Below are 15,713 nucleotides of genomic sequence, written 5' to 3' on the forward strand. Positions count from 1 at the left end.
TTTTATTGGGCAACGAGTGAGGCCTCCTTCAATGGTGTGTGGGGGCAGAAGTCAGATTGCAGTGAGTCATGTTTTGACATCTCCTGCACTTTTCCTTCCTAGATCTTGCCCCAGTTTGAAACTGCTAAATACATCTCCCTGTTTGTTACTATTTCCCTCTGCTCCACCTTGCTCCATGGAGAGCGCTGGAAGGCGCTGTGTTTCCACTACCCAGCCTTATGCTCAGCAAATAGCAAACTCTTGTTGGCTGAATGAATGAATGAATGACTAAACGGATGAGTCCTGTGGATGAATTCTACATGTGGACATTGAACATATTTTCATTTTTTGGGAACATACTTTAAAAATTATTTTAAGAGGTAGACAGTACCTCTCAATAGATGCAAAAAAAATTTCTGTAGCAACAGTTATTTTTAATATAAGCCAGTCAATTCCTTGTTGGCCAGACTGCCAACTTTGAATTTTTTACCTCCCTAAAGACTTACAATATATTGCAAACTTATTCTGTATGCTCTTCCAGGCTTTTCTGTGTAGTTTTCAAATTTAACTTCTTTGCTAAATTAAGCATCTCCCTGGAACATGAATGTGGGTAGATCCTCAGCCACTGCCCATCAACTCCATAATATTTTCCTCCAGCTGGCAGTACATCCAAATGAGAATTTGAAGCATGCAGAAGATCATATATGCTCCCAAGTGCTTTCCCCAGCTGGTATAATCTTTCCTCATAGGAAGAAAACATTTACACTTTGCTTTTGGTGGCAAGAGATGTGATCCCAGACTCATCTCTTTCAGATTGGCTCCTACTTTGGGGCCTCCCTCTGCTCAGCAGACATGGATAGAGATGGCACCTCTGACTTGGTCCTCATTGGAGCCCCCCATTACTACGAGCAGACAAGGGGAGGCCAAGTGTCTGTGTGTCCTTTGCCTCGGGGGGTGAGTGACTATTGGAGCCTGGGCTGAGTGGGGCCTGGGTATGGGGTGGGGGAGTTGGTTGGGTTGGGACCTGACACTGGTTTTGTCCTGCAGAGGGCTAAGTGGCAGTGTGAGGTCATCCTCCGTGGGGAGCAGGGCCACCCCTGGGGCCGTTTTGGGGCGGCCCTGACAGTGCTGGGGGATGTGAATGGGGACAAGCTGACAGACGTGGCCATTGGAGCACCAGGAGAGCAGGAGAACCGAGGTGCTGTCTACCTATTTCATGGAATCTCAGGACAGGGCATCAGCCCCTCCCACAGCCAGGTGAGGTTGGGTAACTGTCCCCGTCATGACAGTAGCCTTTTTGTGGTTGTCCCTTTCTAATTCAACATCCCCACAGCTGCCAAATCAGTTCTCCCAATACTACTTTTCAGAACCTTCAAAGGAAATAACACACTTAGTAGAAATTCTTACCACAACTATAGGTGATGCATAGAGCATCATAACCCCTACTTTAAAGATAAAAAGTTCAAAAAAATAAAGATGAAAAGTTTAAGGCTCAAAGGTGGTAAATGGCCAGCTGGAAGTGTCGGGAGGTAGGCATTTCTTTCTTCTGAATCTCAGTTAGTCAGGACACCTGTGTGGCTCAGCAGTTAAGCATCTGCCTTCAGCTCAGGGCCTGATCCTGGAGACCCAGGATTGAGTCCCACATAGGGTTCCTGCATGGAGACTGCTTCTCCTTCTGCCTGTGTCTCTGCCCCTCTCTCGGTGTCTCTCATGAATAGATAAATAAAACCTTTTTTTTAAAAATGAATCTCAGTCAGTCTTGGTAGAGTGACCGATAGTCCTGATTTGCTCATATCTGTCCTGGTTTTAGTGCTGAAAGTAGGACTTGCACTTGGTTTAATGCCCTGCTCTTGCTCCTTGAAATTCATAATTTTTCAACAAGTGTTCTGCATTTTTTGGGGTCTGGATCATGCAAATTATGTAGTCCATTGTGTTGGTCACTTGAAATCTTGGTCACCACAGATGGTCTCCTTTCTGAAATGCCTCCCTGTTACCTGCTAGATGGAGTCCACTGTTCAGAGGGACTCCCACAGTCGGGTTCTCTCCTACCACCGCTAGCTGAAGCCATCTGGTCTTTCCCCCTTGGGGCTCTAGCTTTTTTCCAGCCTCCCATCTTTCTTAGGTCTTTTTTTTTCAGTTTTATACCTTTATTTGACAATCAGCGATTAGTTCTCATCCACCTTAACAGTCTGTTGCTTTTTGAAAGTGATGACAGGTATGTAGGTAACCAGCATGTAGAGCTTGTTTGGTGAATCTTCATCCTCGTTACATTTTCTGGACAACCTCACATGGATACGATATGGAACATTCCTTATTCCTTTGGCCCAGACAGCTTTGTTGAGCCTGGTGTCAATGTGCACATCTGGAGTTCCCATCTCTTTGATGGCAAATTTCTGGATCTCTTTGAGTGCCCAAGGGGCACGCTTCTTGAAACCCACTCCATGGATACGTTTGTGAATGTTGATGGTGTATTCTCTGGCAGAACGGTCCTTCTCCTTTTGCCACCCTTCTTTGCAGGAGCCATTCTGTCGGGCCCAAGTTGGAAAGGCCCATTTTTCTTATGTCTTTTTTCTCTCTGCCCCCACATTGTTCCTGACAAGTGCCTCATGCCAGAGGCTCAATCCTACCAACACAATGAAATCACTTGAAGGTTTTAAAAAACACAGATGCTTAGGCTGCTAGTAAGGGTTCCAATTTAATTGGTCTGGGGTTGGTGCTCCAGCTATCAGTAGAGTTTCCAGCATTTTATTTAGAAAAATTTCAAATTTACAGTAAAGTTGAAGAAATTGTACAATGAACACCCATATACTTACAATTTAGAATCTACAATGAACATTTGACTAGATTTGTTATCACAGATCCATCCTTTTGTTCGTCCTATTTTTACCCATCCATCATGGGTAGAAATTTTTTATTTTTTAATGCATCCCAAAGTCAGTTATTATGCCCCAACTACTTCAGTGTGTATATCACTAATTGGAATTCAATATTTGCTTACCATTGTATTTAAGATAACATTTATAGACAGGAAATGCACATATCCTTTGCCATTCAATGATTTTGACAAATGCATACACCTGTGTAACCCACACTCCTATCAAACTATAGAACATAATTACCACTCCAGAAAGTTGCCTCCTGCCCCTATCCAGTCAATTTCTGACCTCACTATGGTCCAGAGGAAATCCTTGTTCTGATTATTTTCCACCATAGATTAGTTTTACCCATTCTAGAACTTCATATAAATAGTATACCATGTAGGCTCCAGTGTTTTATTGATTTATTAGACTTATTAATTTATTAAAATTTTATATTTTTATTAGTTTTTCTTAAGAATTTTTATTTTATTTTTTGGTATTTTTTTATTGGAGTTCGATTTGCCAACATACAGTATAACACTCAGTGCTCATCCCATCAAGTGCCCCCCTCAGTGCCCCTCACCCAGTCCTTTTATTTAAATTCTATTGAGTTAGCATATAATGCAATATTGGTTTCAGGAGTAGAACTCAGTGATTCATCACTTACATACAACACCCACTCTGGTATTTTGAAGACACTTGTTAGTTGCTGCCAGGGCTAAGAACCACTGTCTTATTTCTCTCTGCATCATGGAGCTTCTTTCCACTATTGTGTGAATATTATAATTAGGCCTCTTTTGGGGATCCCTGAGTGGCTCAGCGGTTTGGCGCCTGCCTTTGGCCCAGGGCGCGATCCTGGAGTCCTGGGATCGAGTCCTGTGTCAGTCTCCCGGCATGGAGCCTGCTTCTCACTCCTCCTGTGTCTCTGCCTCTCTCTCTATGTCTATCATAAATAAATAAATAAATCTTAAAAAAATAATTAGGGGGGGATCCCTGGGTGGCACAGCAGTTTGGCGCCTGCCTTTGGCCCAGGGCGCGATCCTGGAGACCCGGGATCAAATCCCACGTTGGGCTCCTGGTGCATGGAGCCTGCTTCTCCCTCTGCCTGTGTCTCTGCCTCTCTCTCTCTCTCTGTGTGACTATCATAAATAAATAAAAATTAAAAAAAATCTTTAAAAAATAATTAGGCCTCTTTCACTGAAACCTGTTGCTTCTCTGTAAATGGGATGTGAAGGCTCTGGTTTTACTTTATTTTATTACAAAAGCTTGACATGCTATATGAATTTATCAATCTAAAGTACGCAGTGAAAGCCCTAGTTTTCTGCTCTTATTTGCATCATAACTCATCCTGCAAAGGAAAACAGGGAAATGGGAGTATGCTTTTTATGTATACACACACACACAGGCCCACACACACATAGACTCCAGACCCAAAACTTAAAATAATGCAAAAAGGACATACTGTCCTTTTCTACTGTTCTACTATCCTATCCTGTTCTACTGTTTGTATTTTTTACTTGCTTTTTCTCTATGATCAGGGATGAGAGTGGTCAGTGTTTGAACAGGTAAGCATGCTGTGGATCTCCCAACTACTTAATTTTATATTATATCTAATTGCAAAACAAAAACTTCCTCCCAACAGAGTACCATAAATTTTTCTCAGAAATTTTGAGGTATAATGTACATTTGGTGAATACACAAATCTTAAGTGATGAATTTTCACATACCTGTGGAGCCAAGTAAGCACCATCTAGATTAAGGTATAGCACATTCCCAGCAGCTCATGTTTTCTCATCCTTCCTTTTAAATGACAAAGCCATTTTTTCAAAAAGATTTTATTTATTTATTCTTGAGAGACACACAGAGAGAGGCAGAGACATAGGCAGAGGGAGAAGCAGGCTCCCTGAAGGGAATCTGATATGGGACTTGATTCCAGGACCCTGAGATCATGACCTGAGCCTATGGTAGACGCTTAACCACTGAGCCACCCAGGCGCCCCAACAAAGTGATTTTTAAGAAAAAATGTGATAAAATATGCACGACATAAAATTCATTATCTTAACCACTTTTAGGTATACAATTCAGTGGCATTAAGTACATAACAAAATCACTTTTAAAATTTCATTTTAATTTATTTGTTTTTTGTTCTCACAGTGTTATACTTGCACACATATTAAAGAGTCAAAATTATTCTTGAAGTATCATTATGAAATATAACAATCACCACACTCATACTGTGACTTCTTCTTCATTATCTCTTCTCTCGAGGGAACATTCTTGCAACTTTTTCAATAATTCTCCATACTTAATTGTGTGAAAATAATTCTCCATACTCCAATGACATGATTATTTTGCTGCTTCTTGATTATTGTTTTACCATTGACTTCCCATTATGGGAGGTGAGGACTGAGCTCTCTTTCAGAGAGCTTGCCCCCTTGGACCTTTCACCCTCTTGCCCTACTCCTTATATTTATATGAGAATTTTGGTAAGATCAATATTTAGTGTTTGTATTATCTTGACCATGTAAATGATATTCACCTAGTCAAATAGCATGCTATGTCACTTCTTTCCTGTAGAACTGTTTTTTTTTTTCTGAAAACTTAGGTAATTGATGGAAACTTTGGGTGTCATCTCAAGGCTGTGGTCTAAAGCTGAATAGTTGCCCTAATTCCTTGAGAAGTTGTAGGAGAGGAGACTTGAGTGGAGCCCAGACAATCTGTCCTTGCATCATTCTGGGCAACTGAGTTACACACTTCCTATTCTTCCCCACTCCCTTTCTCTCTTCTTTTTTACCCTCAGCGAATTGAAGCCTCCCAGATCTCCCCCAAGCTCCAGTATTTTGGTCAGTCACTGAGTGGGGGCCAGGACCTCACAATGGATGGACTAGTGGACCTGGCAATAGGGGCTCAAGGCCATGCGCTGCTGGTCAGGTGAGAACTTCTTTTAGAGCACACCAAATATATTCCCTTTAAGGAGTGGCTTTGTTGTCTGAAGTCCCCTGATGGCCCTCTGGTGTCTCTACAGATCTCAGCCTGTGTTGAGACTTGAGGTGACCATGGAGTTCATACCCAAGGAAGTGGCAAGGAAGGTGTTTGTGTGTCAGGAAAAGGTGGAGAGAGGCCAGACTGCTGGAGAGGTCAGAGTTTGCCTCCGTGTCCGCAAGAACACACGGGACCGACTAAGAGAAGGTGAGTCTGGGTAGGTAAGTCTGAAGGGGTTAAATGACTAGAGACATTGATGAGTGGCCCAGCCTAGTCTTCCCAGCCTTCTGGCAGTTCAGAGCAAACTTCCATACAGGCTCTGACAGCCTTTTTCAAGCTTGACTGGAGTGAGTAGGCACTTCTTTGGCTGGATGGAGAGGCCCAATAAACCCCACTGAAAAGTGAGCATGTGGCATTCAGTTCTCCAGAGAAGCAATGGCCCCACCTGTAAACTAAATAGGATTTTTTTTTAGAACTCAAGAGATAACTCATTTAAAGGGGAGGTTGAGTTGACGAAGCTAAACACAAATTCCCAAAACATTCAGACATGCATTTTATTACAACTAACTTGACTTCTTCCTTATCTCTTTTCTGGAAGAATAGCATTGTTTTTGGTGTGGAGGAATAGTAATGATAGTGCTAGAGAGAAATGAGGAGGGAATACAATTAGGTTAATAGCAGTAACCTTACTGGGCTGAGGAGATAGGAGTCAGTTTGGGGTAGCCAGCATGGCTAGACACTGAGAGCAAAGTGTTAGAAAATAGAGAATTGCATAGAAGGTGCCCCAAAACCTACATACGCATTCCTCTCAAGTTGTTGCCTGACTTCCTAAGCCATGTATGTCTAGGTCAATACTCTAAGAAATTCAGTAGATGATAGAAACTAAAGAGTTGAGCAGAAATTCAGCTCTCCAGTGCTGGGAAAACAGAAATTTGACAGGAAAAAAAAAAAAAAGAAATTTGACAGAGACATCGGTAAGCAACTTGGTCTTTCTATTGGAATAATGTCTATTCAGACCAGCAACCAAAAGAAACAATATAAATAGACTCATAGATGATTTAGAAATTAGAGTTATTAGGAATTTATTTATTTAAAAAAATTTTTTTAATTTATTTATGATAGGCACACACACACACACACACAGAGGCAGAGACACAGGCAGAGGGAGAAGAGCAGGCTCCGTGCACCGGGAGCCCAACGTAGGATTCAATCCCGGGTCTCCAGGATCGAGCCCTGGGCCAAAGGCAGGCGCCAAACCACTGCGCCACCCAGGGATCCCCGTTATTAGGAATTTAAAAAATAACTTCAGTTAATATCTTCAAGAAAAAAGAGGAAGTGACTGAGAACTTCAGAAAAGAACTGGAATTCATAAAAAGGGTGAAATGGAAATGTAGTACTGAAAAATACACTGAAATTAAGAGTTCAATAAATACACTTAATAGTAGTTTAGAAGCAGATAGAGAATTAGTGAACTGGGACATAAATAAATTGAAAATATTTAGATTAACACACAGAAAGGAAAAAGGATGAAAAATACAGAGAAAAATCATGAGACATATGGAACATGGTGAAAAATTTAATAAACATGTAATTGGAATTCCAAAATGAAGAGAGAGAGAGAATAAGAAAGAAGCAACCAAATAGTGGTACGCAGTTTCTAAAACTGATCAAAGACATCCAGATTCTCTGCCAAATCAAAGCAGGATAAATATAAAGGAAACCAGACCACAGTATATTCTACCAATGTATAAAACATACATTGTACCATAGCAAGTCACAAACTACTGAAGATCAAAGATGAAGAGAAAAAAATAAGAGCATCTAGGAAAATATACTTAATTTTCTAGTATGTAACAGAATAGCTACCATTTATTGAGCACTTACTATGTGGCAGGCACTATATTAAGTGCTTTATGGACACTATTTCATTTAATTTTCACCGTATGAAGGAATAGTTATTATTCTCAATTTAAAAATAAGAAATGGAGACTCAAAAAGATCAGTCAGATAAGATGCCCAAAGTCATATGGCTGGAAAACAGTAGAGCTGGGCCTCAAACTCATAGCTTGTCTGACTCCAAAGCTGGGCTCCTCATCACTATGCGGCCCTGCCCCTTCAGGAGAGATTCAGAGTGTTGTCACATATGACCTGACTCTGGAACCAAGTCTCTCACATCCTCGAATTGTCTTTGATGAGACAAAGAACAGCACACGCAGACAGACAAGGATCATGAAGCTGAATCAGGAATGTGAAGCCCTAAAGCTGCTGTTAGTGGTGAGCAAGGGTTGGCCACACTCCTGGGTCCTCCAGGCATGGGTTGGGCTTGGGAAGCTGAGGAGGGCAGACCCTCAAACCCCTACTGTCTCTCAGTATTGTGTAGAGGACTCAGTGACCCCCATCATCCTGCACTTCAACTACTCTCTGGTGGGGACATCCTTGCCCTCATTCAAGAACCTCCAGCCAGTGCTGGCTGTGGATGCTCAGAGACTCTTCACAGCTTTGGTGAGTCCTCAAGCTGGGATCCTGCAGGGGCATGGAAGGGCCCAGAGGTCGAATCATTGAAGCACATTTTATTTCATTTCACATAATTTTATTTCAATATTTTATTTTATTGTTTCATTTCACATCATTTCATTCTTTCCTTTCCTTTCATCATATTCTATTTTTTTTTTGTAGTTTCCCTTTGAGCAGAATTGTGGCAATGACAGCATCTGCCATGATGACCTCAGCATCACCTTCAGTTTTATGGGGTGAGTTTCTTTTCCTCACTGCTACCTGAAAATCTGCACCACAACCTGGTACTCTGTTCTTCTCCTGACCCCTGAGGGAGCTAGGCACAGAGCAGCTCCTTCAGAGGTGTTTGTGTGGCTGCCCCATTCATTGTCTTCTCTCTCCAAGGGTAGCTCCTTCCTACCAGGACACACTTGCCACATAGAAGCCCTCAGCATCTCATAGCCTGGCTTGTTCTTTCCACAGCCTAGACGCCCTGGTGGTGGGCAGTTCTCAAGACTTCAATGTGACACTGACTGTGAGAAACGAGGGTGAGGACTCCTACAGGACTCAGGTTACCTTCTTCTACCCACCTGGCTTGTCCTATCGGAGGCTGTCAGTGGTCCAGGTAGCCAAATCCTTCTCAGACTTTGACTTTGCTTTCCATGTCCCCACAGGAGGTGGTTGACATCACTACCTCTGTTCCCCTTGTCTTCCAGAAGCAGCTCTCATGGCGACGTTGGCGCCTGACTTGTGAGTCTGACGATTCCACCAATGGGCCTGAGGGCTGGAAGTACAGCAGCTGCAGCATAAACCATCCCATCTTCCCAAATTCCTCAGAGGTTGGGCTGTCTCTCTGTTTCTCTTTTGTTTTCTTCTGAATTCTTTTTTTTTTTTTTTAAATAGAAGCTCCTTCTGGGAAACGAACTAGGGGTGGTGGAAGGGGAGGAGGGCGGGGGGTGGGGGTGACTGGGAGGTGGGCACTGAGGTAGGCACTGACGGGATGAGCACTGGGTGTTATTCTATATGTTGGCAAATTGAACACCAATAAAAAATAAATTTATTATTACAAAAAAATAAAATAGAAGCTACTTTTTTAAAAAGAATTTTTATTGAGATATAATTCATATACCATGCAATTCACCCATTTCAGATACACAATTCAATGGCTTTTGGTATGTTCACAGAGTTTTCCATTCATCACCGTGATTGATTTTATTTATTAATTTTTTTACTTTGTTCTCTCTTTATTCTTCTTTTTTTCTCTCTTTATTTTTCATTTATTTTCTTCAATTCTTTTTATTAAGTGCTTACTTTTAATTGTTATGTACATTCTTATATATTTCTTAATTTTCATTACTTTCAATGTACTTTAATTTTCTTATTTTGGGTCCAGATTCTTCTTATAAGTATTATTTTTTTATAAATTTATTTTTATTGGTGTTCAATAAACCCCCCACCACCTCCCCTTCCACCACCTGTAGTTCGTTTCCCAGAGTTAGGAGTCTTTCATGTTCTCTCTCCCTTTCTGATATTTCCCACTCATTTTTTCTCCTTTCCCCTTTATTCCCTTTCACTATTTTTTATATTCCCCAAATGAATGAGACCATATAATGTTTGTCCTTCTCTGATTGACTTACTTCACTCAGCATAATACCCTCCAGTTCCATCCACGTTGAAGCAAATGGTGGGTATTTGTCATCTTCTAATGGCTGAGTAATATTCCACTGTGTACACAGAACCACATCTTCTTTATCCATTCATCTTTCGATGGACACCGAGGCTGCTTCCACAGTTTGGCTATTGTGGACATTGCTGCTAGAAACATTGGGGTGCAGGTGTCCCGGTGTTTCATTGCATCTGTACATGATTGATTTTAGAATATTTTATTACCTCAAGAAAAAAACCTTGCTCTCTTTAGCCTTTAGCTCCAGTTCTTTCATTTCTCCAAGCTCTAAGCAACCACTAATCTATTTTTTATATCTAGATTCATCTATTCTTGACATTTCATATAAATGGGATTATATAGTATGTGATCATGTTTTTAAGGATCATCCATATTTACAGCATGTATCAATATTTAATTTCTCTTTGCTGCTGAATTTTATTTATTTATTATTATTTTTTATTTAAATTCAATTTGCCAATACTATATGTTGGCATATAGTATGACACCCAGTGCTCATCTCATCACATGCCCTCCTTAATGCCCATCACCAAGTTACTTTATGCCCCCCCCACCTATCTCCCCTTCTGCAACGCTTTGTTTCTCAGAGTTAGGAGTCTCTAATGGTTTGCCTTCCTCTCTAATTTTTCCCCTGCTCACTTTCCCCCCCTTCCCTTATATTGCCTTTCACCTTTTCTTATATTCCACATATGAGTGAAACCATATGATAATTATCTTTCTCCGATTGACTTATTTCACTCTTACTGCTGAGGTTTATCCATTCTTTAGTTGATAGATATTGGGTTGTTTCTTCTTTTTTTTTTAAAGAATTTATTTATTTATTTGAGAGAATGGGAGAGAGAGTGACTATGAGCAGGAGGGAAGGGCAGAGGGAGAAGCAGACTCCCCGTTGAGCATGGAGCCCAGTGCTGAACTCAATCCCAAGACCCTGGGATCATGCCCTGAGCTGAACGCAGACGCTTAACTATTGAGCCACTCAGGTGCCCTATTTCTTCTATTCTTTTCACTCTCTTTTTTCTCTAACTCCAGGTCACTTTTAATATCACATTTGGTGTGGAATCTGGTGCTTCCTTTGGAAACAAACTACTCCTCAAGGCCAATGTGACCAGGTATGCTGTGTCCAGCCTCCCCACTTTGAGGGCCCAACCCCCTGCCCAGTGTGGACCACTGCCCTCTAACCATGGTTCTCCTTTCAGCTTATTTATTTATTTATTTATTTATTTATTTTCATTCATTCATTCATTCATAAATACCAACTGAGCACCTACCATATGCCAGGCATTGTGCCCAGTGCTTCTGGTGGGACAGAGATAGACAGGACAGCTGTTGTTCCTGCCCTTTAAGAGATTATAATTTAGTGGAAAAGATATACAGAAAAGCTCTCTGTTTCCCTTTAGTGATAACAACACAACTAGAACCAACAAAACTGAATTCCAACTGGAGCTGCCTGTGAAATACACTGTCTTCATGGTAGTCACCAGGTACTGGCTTCTAGGGCTTTAGCTCTGTCTTTACCACTGGGCTGGACATGGCTCATTGTGTATTTGTGTGTGTGTGTCTAGCACATGTGTGCATGGGTGTGTATTTGTGGGTGTTTGTATGTGTGCGCATGATTGTACATATGTGCACAACCCAAGCTAGCATATCCTGTGTGTCTGACACACATGGCCTCTTGAACTCCATCCCGCTGGCACCCTCTCAGGTTGGCATTACCCATGTGCCTGTTTACTCCCTAACATACTTAGCCCAAGACCCCCCCCACCTCTGATGTCCTGACACCTCTTGTACTTTCTTCTTTCTTCCATCAGCCATGAGGGCTCCTCCAAATATCTCAACTTCACAGCTGCGGAGAAGACTAGCCACATTATAGAGCATTATTATGAGGTGGGTAGCTGAGAAGGAAGCCAGGGAGGGAAATCAATATGATGGGAATACAATAATGGGAGACATGCATCAGATGCCTACTATGTACTGGGCTCTGTTTCAAGCTCACTCTCACCCTATACACACACAAGCATGCACACACACACACACACAATTTTTATTTTTTATTTTTTATTGGTGTTCAATTTGCCAACATATAGAATAACACCCAGTGCTCATCCCATCAAGTGCCTGCCTCAGTGCCTGTCACCTAGTCACCCCCACCCCCCGCCCACCTCCCTTTCTACCACCCCTTGTTCGTTTTCCAGAGTTAGGAGTCTCTCAACACACATACATAATTAACTCATTTTATCATTACAATGACTCTTTGAAGGAGGAACTATCATTATCTCTAGTTCACAGATGGAGCAACTGAAGCTCAGAGAGGTTAACAGAACATGGTCATGGTCTCACCACTAGTAGTGGAAGAGCCACTCCCTAGTACCAGCCTGTCTGGCTCTCAGATGTGTGTTTAACCCCTACACTCTTCTGCTTCCCAGAAAGCATTAAGAGGCAGGCTACTTGTGTCTGTGAGGGCTTATTTAGGTGTCCTGGGCTGTCAGGAGTGGGGAGGCTGTTCTAGTTGGTGGGAACAGAAAGGCCAGAGCTCTGATATCCGCCACTCTCCTCCCACTGTGCAGATTAACAACCTGGGGCAGAGGAGCCTCCCCATAAGTGTGGTCTTCTGGATCCCTATCAAACTGAACCAGGTGACTGTGTGGGACAATCCCCAGGTCACCTTTTCCCAGGTAAGTCTAGTTGGGTTTGGAAGTGACCCAATTCCTACCACCATAGTCCTGGTCTTTCCTAAAATCTCTGTTTCCTCTGTTGGGTTTTGGAGCCATTTTGGAGCCTTCTGGACCTAGGCCATTTCAGTTTCCCTGAGGGTGGACCCACAAGCCCTCAGTTCCCTCTCTTCTCACGTGTCTCTCTTTCCTTAGAACCTCTCCATAACATGCCACACCGAGGAAAGGCCCCCCCTTCTCTCTGACTTCCTGATGGAGCTTAAGAAGACTCCAGTTGTGGTGAGAATAAACTTAGGACCATGTGCAGACCCAGCACTGTTCCCTTGGTGCTCAGTACTATCTGTCAACTGAGTGGGCTGGGTGCATGGGCATTTTCTGCATCCAGCTTAGTCATTCTCCCTTCCCCAGAACTGCTCTATCGCTGTCTGCCAGAGAATCCAGTGTGACATCCTGTCCTTTGGCACCCAGGAAAAAGTCAATATCACCCTCCAAGGCAAACTCTCATTTGACTGGTATATCAAGGTATGTGAGAGCCAAGGCTCAGTTGGGCATAGACACGATACTTCAGGGGGCCCGTGGGTCTAGCTCTCATCCTTTCTCGCTCATAGACTTCGGCAAAATACCTTGACGTTGTGAGCACCGCAGAGGTCTTGTTTGATAATTCGAAGTTTGCCCCGCTTCCAGGACAGGAGGCATTTCTGAGGGCCCAGGTATCTCTCTCTGACCTAGAGGGACTATTGGAGGGAGGAGGGGAGGCTGAGCTTGTGGAGATCTCTGGGTAAAGAGATAGAGATAGAGAAGGGAGAGGAGAGAATGAGGACATAGAGAGGGGTTAGTCATTGGGTTCAGTGAGTGCAAGGGGTATACAAGGTCTGACTGGGGAATCCCCAGAAATCTGGAGTTTGTCATCTTCCCTGATGTACCCTTCCTCCCTCTGCCACAGACAGAAACCAAAGTGGAGCCAAATGAAGTGTACAATCCTATTCCGCTTATAGTGGGTAGCACGGTGGGGGGCCTGCTGCTCCTGGCCCTCATCACTGCTGGACTGTACAAGGTATCCCCTTTTCCTCTCTGCTTCCCTCTCCCTTGCTGCTTCTTACTTAGCAGCTCATTATTGGGTTTGACTCCCACCAAGTCACAGAGTCTGTTTCTTCAGCTATAAAAGGAGAATATCAATACCATTTTTGTGAAGGTAACTGAGTATTAACCCAATAAGGCAGTGCACTTAGAATGGTCCCTGATACAGAATGACACTACAAAGGGATTTTCTTTTCCTTCTGTCTTTCTTTTCTTTTCTTTTCTTTCTTTTCTTTCCTTTCCTTTCTTTTCTTTCTTTTCTTTTCTTTTTCCTTTCTTCTTCCTCTTTCTTTTCTTTCTTTCTTTCTTCCTTTCTTCTCTTCCTTTCTTCTCTTTCTTTCTTCTTTCTTTCTTTCCTTTCCTTTCCTTTCCTTTCCTTTCTTTCCTTTCCTTTCCTTTCCTTTCCTTTCCTTTCCTTTCCTTTCCTTTCTTTCCTTTCTTTCCTTTCTTTCCTTTCTTCTTTCCTGGCTCTAACATCAATGCCATCTCTTTCCCTGCCCTGTTTTCCCCAGGGCTCTTTATGCTCTGCCACATTGTCCTCTGTGCTTCCTGGTCCCTCTGGCTCCCCTCCTTGTTGGCATGGCCTTCACCACTTCCCTGGCTTCAGTGGCTCTTACTCTTCTGTCTTTGCCTCCACAGCTCGGCTTCTTCAAGCGGCAGTACAAGGACATGATGAGTGAAGCTGGTCCCAGTGCTGCCCAGCCCCAATAACGGCTCCTTCCCCATTGAATGGCCTCTCCTGCAGCAAGTAGGACTTTGGTTAGACCAACACACAGGTCCCCAGGCTGTTGGACAGACTCATCTATTAGGAGAGTGAGGTGGTAGTGTCTCATTCAGGAAAGAACAGCTTGGACTTCCATTCATGTGTGTGTATGTTTATGCAAGTGTGTGCATAAGCATGTGCATGAGTTGTGTGCTGGCTCAGATGTCTCTTGCATGGGGATGAGTGCTTTCAGTACAACCTCTCAGGAAGAAGGGAATTGCTCGGGCCTCCTTGTCTGTGGGTGAAGGTGCCATTGAGCCTACCTCCTGACAGATGATGGCAGCTTTTGTGAGTGAACATAAAGGAAAATGCTCTTGCTGAAGGAAGAGAGACCTTTCATGAGCGAGGACACAGACCTACAGGATCCTGTGCAGCTGGATGGAGACCATATGGAGGAACTATGGTAGAGCCAGGATCTGGTCAGTTACCAGGAGCCTGTCCACCCATTCCATACTAGAGGTCCAATGGGCAATGGTGTACCTCGCTTTATCTATGCATTTACTTATTATTTTAATATTACTTTTACTTTTTGGAGAGATAAACCTGTCCATAGTACAAAAATCAAAAGATGTGCAAGCATGTGTGGTGAAGTTTCCCTTCCATTCTGGTTCCCAGCCATTCAAATCCCTCCTAAGAGGCTGTCAAGGTTATGTTTTGGGGTCTCTGCCACAAAGATTCTAGGCATATGCAAACACATACACACAAACTTTTTTGCGCAAATGGAACAGGTATTATTTATGCTGTTCTGGATCTTGCTTTATTCATTAATATAGCTCAGATATTTTATATCAAGACATAAAGTATTTTTTCATTCTGTTATTTAGAGCTGCATAATATCTCATTGTGTGGGTGGATATAAGGTATTTACCCGGTTTCCTTTGATATATTATTTCCAACCTCTAGCAATAACAAACAATGGTGAATTAATAAATTGAATATATGTCAATTTTGTGTATGTGTAAAAATAATTTATAGGATATATTCTCAGAAGTTTGAGTTCTCCCAGAAGCAAACCCAAGATACAAATTTGAATGAAAGAATTCTTGTTTATTTAAGAATGACCTCAATAAATAGGGGAGAGATGTGAGCTGGGAAGGAAAGTCATCCAGTAAAGAGTGTATTTTCAAGAGACACCACTGTGAGCCCCTGAAGCCTAAACCCATTGGGAGTTCTGGGAGATAGAATGCAAACCTCAACATCGTCCCTCT

General features: G+C 42.5%; 1 protein-coding gene across 1 annotated transcript in view; it reads left to right on the forward strand.

Moving 5' to 3' along the window:
- ITGAM (integrin subunit alpha M) overlaps positions 1 to 15,420 on the forward strand; it is a 56,884-nt gene extending 41,464 nt beyond the window's left edge. Inside the window, exons 14-31 of the mRNA XM_055341314.1 lie at positions 793 to 933; positions 1,027 to 1,236; positions 5,638 to 5,768; positions 5,863 to 6,026; positions 7,939 to 8,093; positions 8,190 to 8,321; positions 8,496 to 8,569; positions 8,796 to 8,937; positions 9,029 to 9,151; positions 11,026 to 11,105; positions 11,394 to 11,477; positions 11,805 to 11,880; positions 12,561 to 12,668; positions 12,861 to 12,944; positions 13,074 to 13,187; positions 13,274 to 13,375; positions 13,609 to 13,719; positions 14,382 to 15,420. Of these exons, the coding sequence (XP_055197289.1) occupies positions 793 to 933; positions 1,027 to 1,236; positions 5,638 to 5,768; positions 5,863 to 6,026; positions 7,939 to 8,093; positions 8,190 to 8,321; positions 8,496 to 8,569; positions 8,796 to 8,937; positions 9,029 to 9,151; positions 11,026 to 11,105; positions 11,394 to 11,477; positions 11,805 to 11,880; positions 12,561 to 12,668; positions 12,861 to 12,944; positions 13,074 to 13,187; positions 13,274 to 13,375; positions 13,609 to 13,719; positions 14,382 to 14,453 (2,103 nt within the window). The 3' untranslated portion in view covers positions 14,454 to 15,420. The remainder of the gene's footprint in view (positions 1 to 792; positions 934 to 1,026; positions 1,237 to 5,637; positions 5,769 to 5,862; positions 6,027 to 7,938; positions 8,094 to 8,189; positions 8,322 to 8,495; positions 8,570 to 8,795; positions 8,938 to 9,028; positions 9,152 to 11,025; positions 11,106 to 11,393; positions 11,478 to 11,804; positions 11,881 to 12,560; positions 12,669 to 12,860; positions 12,945 to 13,073; positions 13,188 to 13,273; positions 13,376 to 13,608; positions 13,720 to 14,381) is intronic.
- Positions 15,421 to 15,713: the final 293 nt, after the last annotated feature.

This window comes from Nyctereutes procyonoides, unplaced genomic scaffold (assembly GCF_905146905.1).
Source record: "Nyctereutes procyonoides isolate TBG_1078 unplaced genomic scaffold, NYPRO_anot_genome, whole genome shotgun sequence".
In the NCBI taxonomy this organism is placed as follows: domain Eukaryota; kingdom Metazoa; phylum Chordata; class Mammalia; order Carnivora; family Canidae; genus Nyctereutes; species Nyctereutes procyonoides.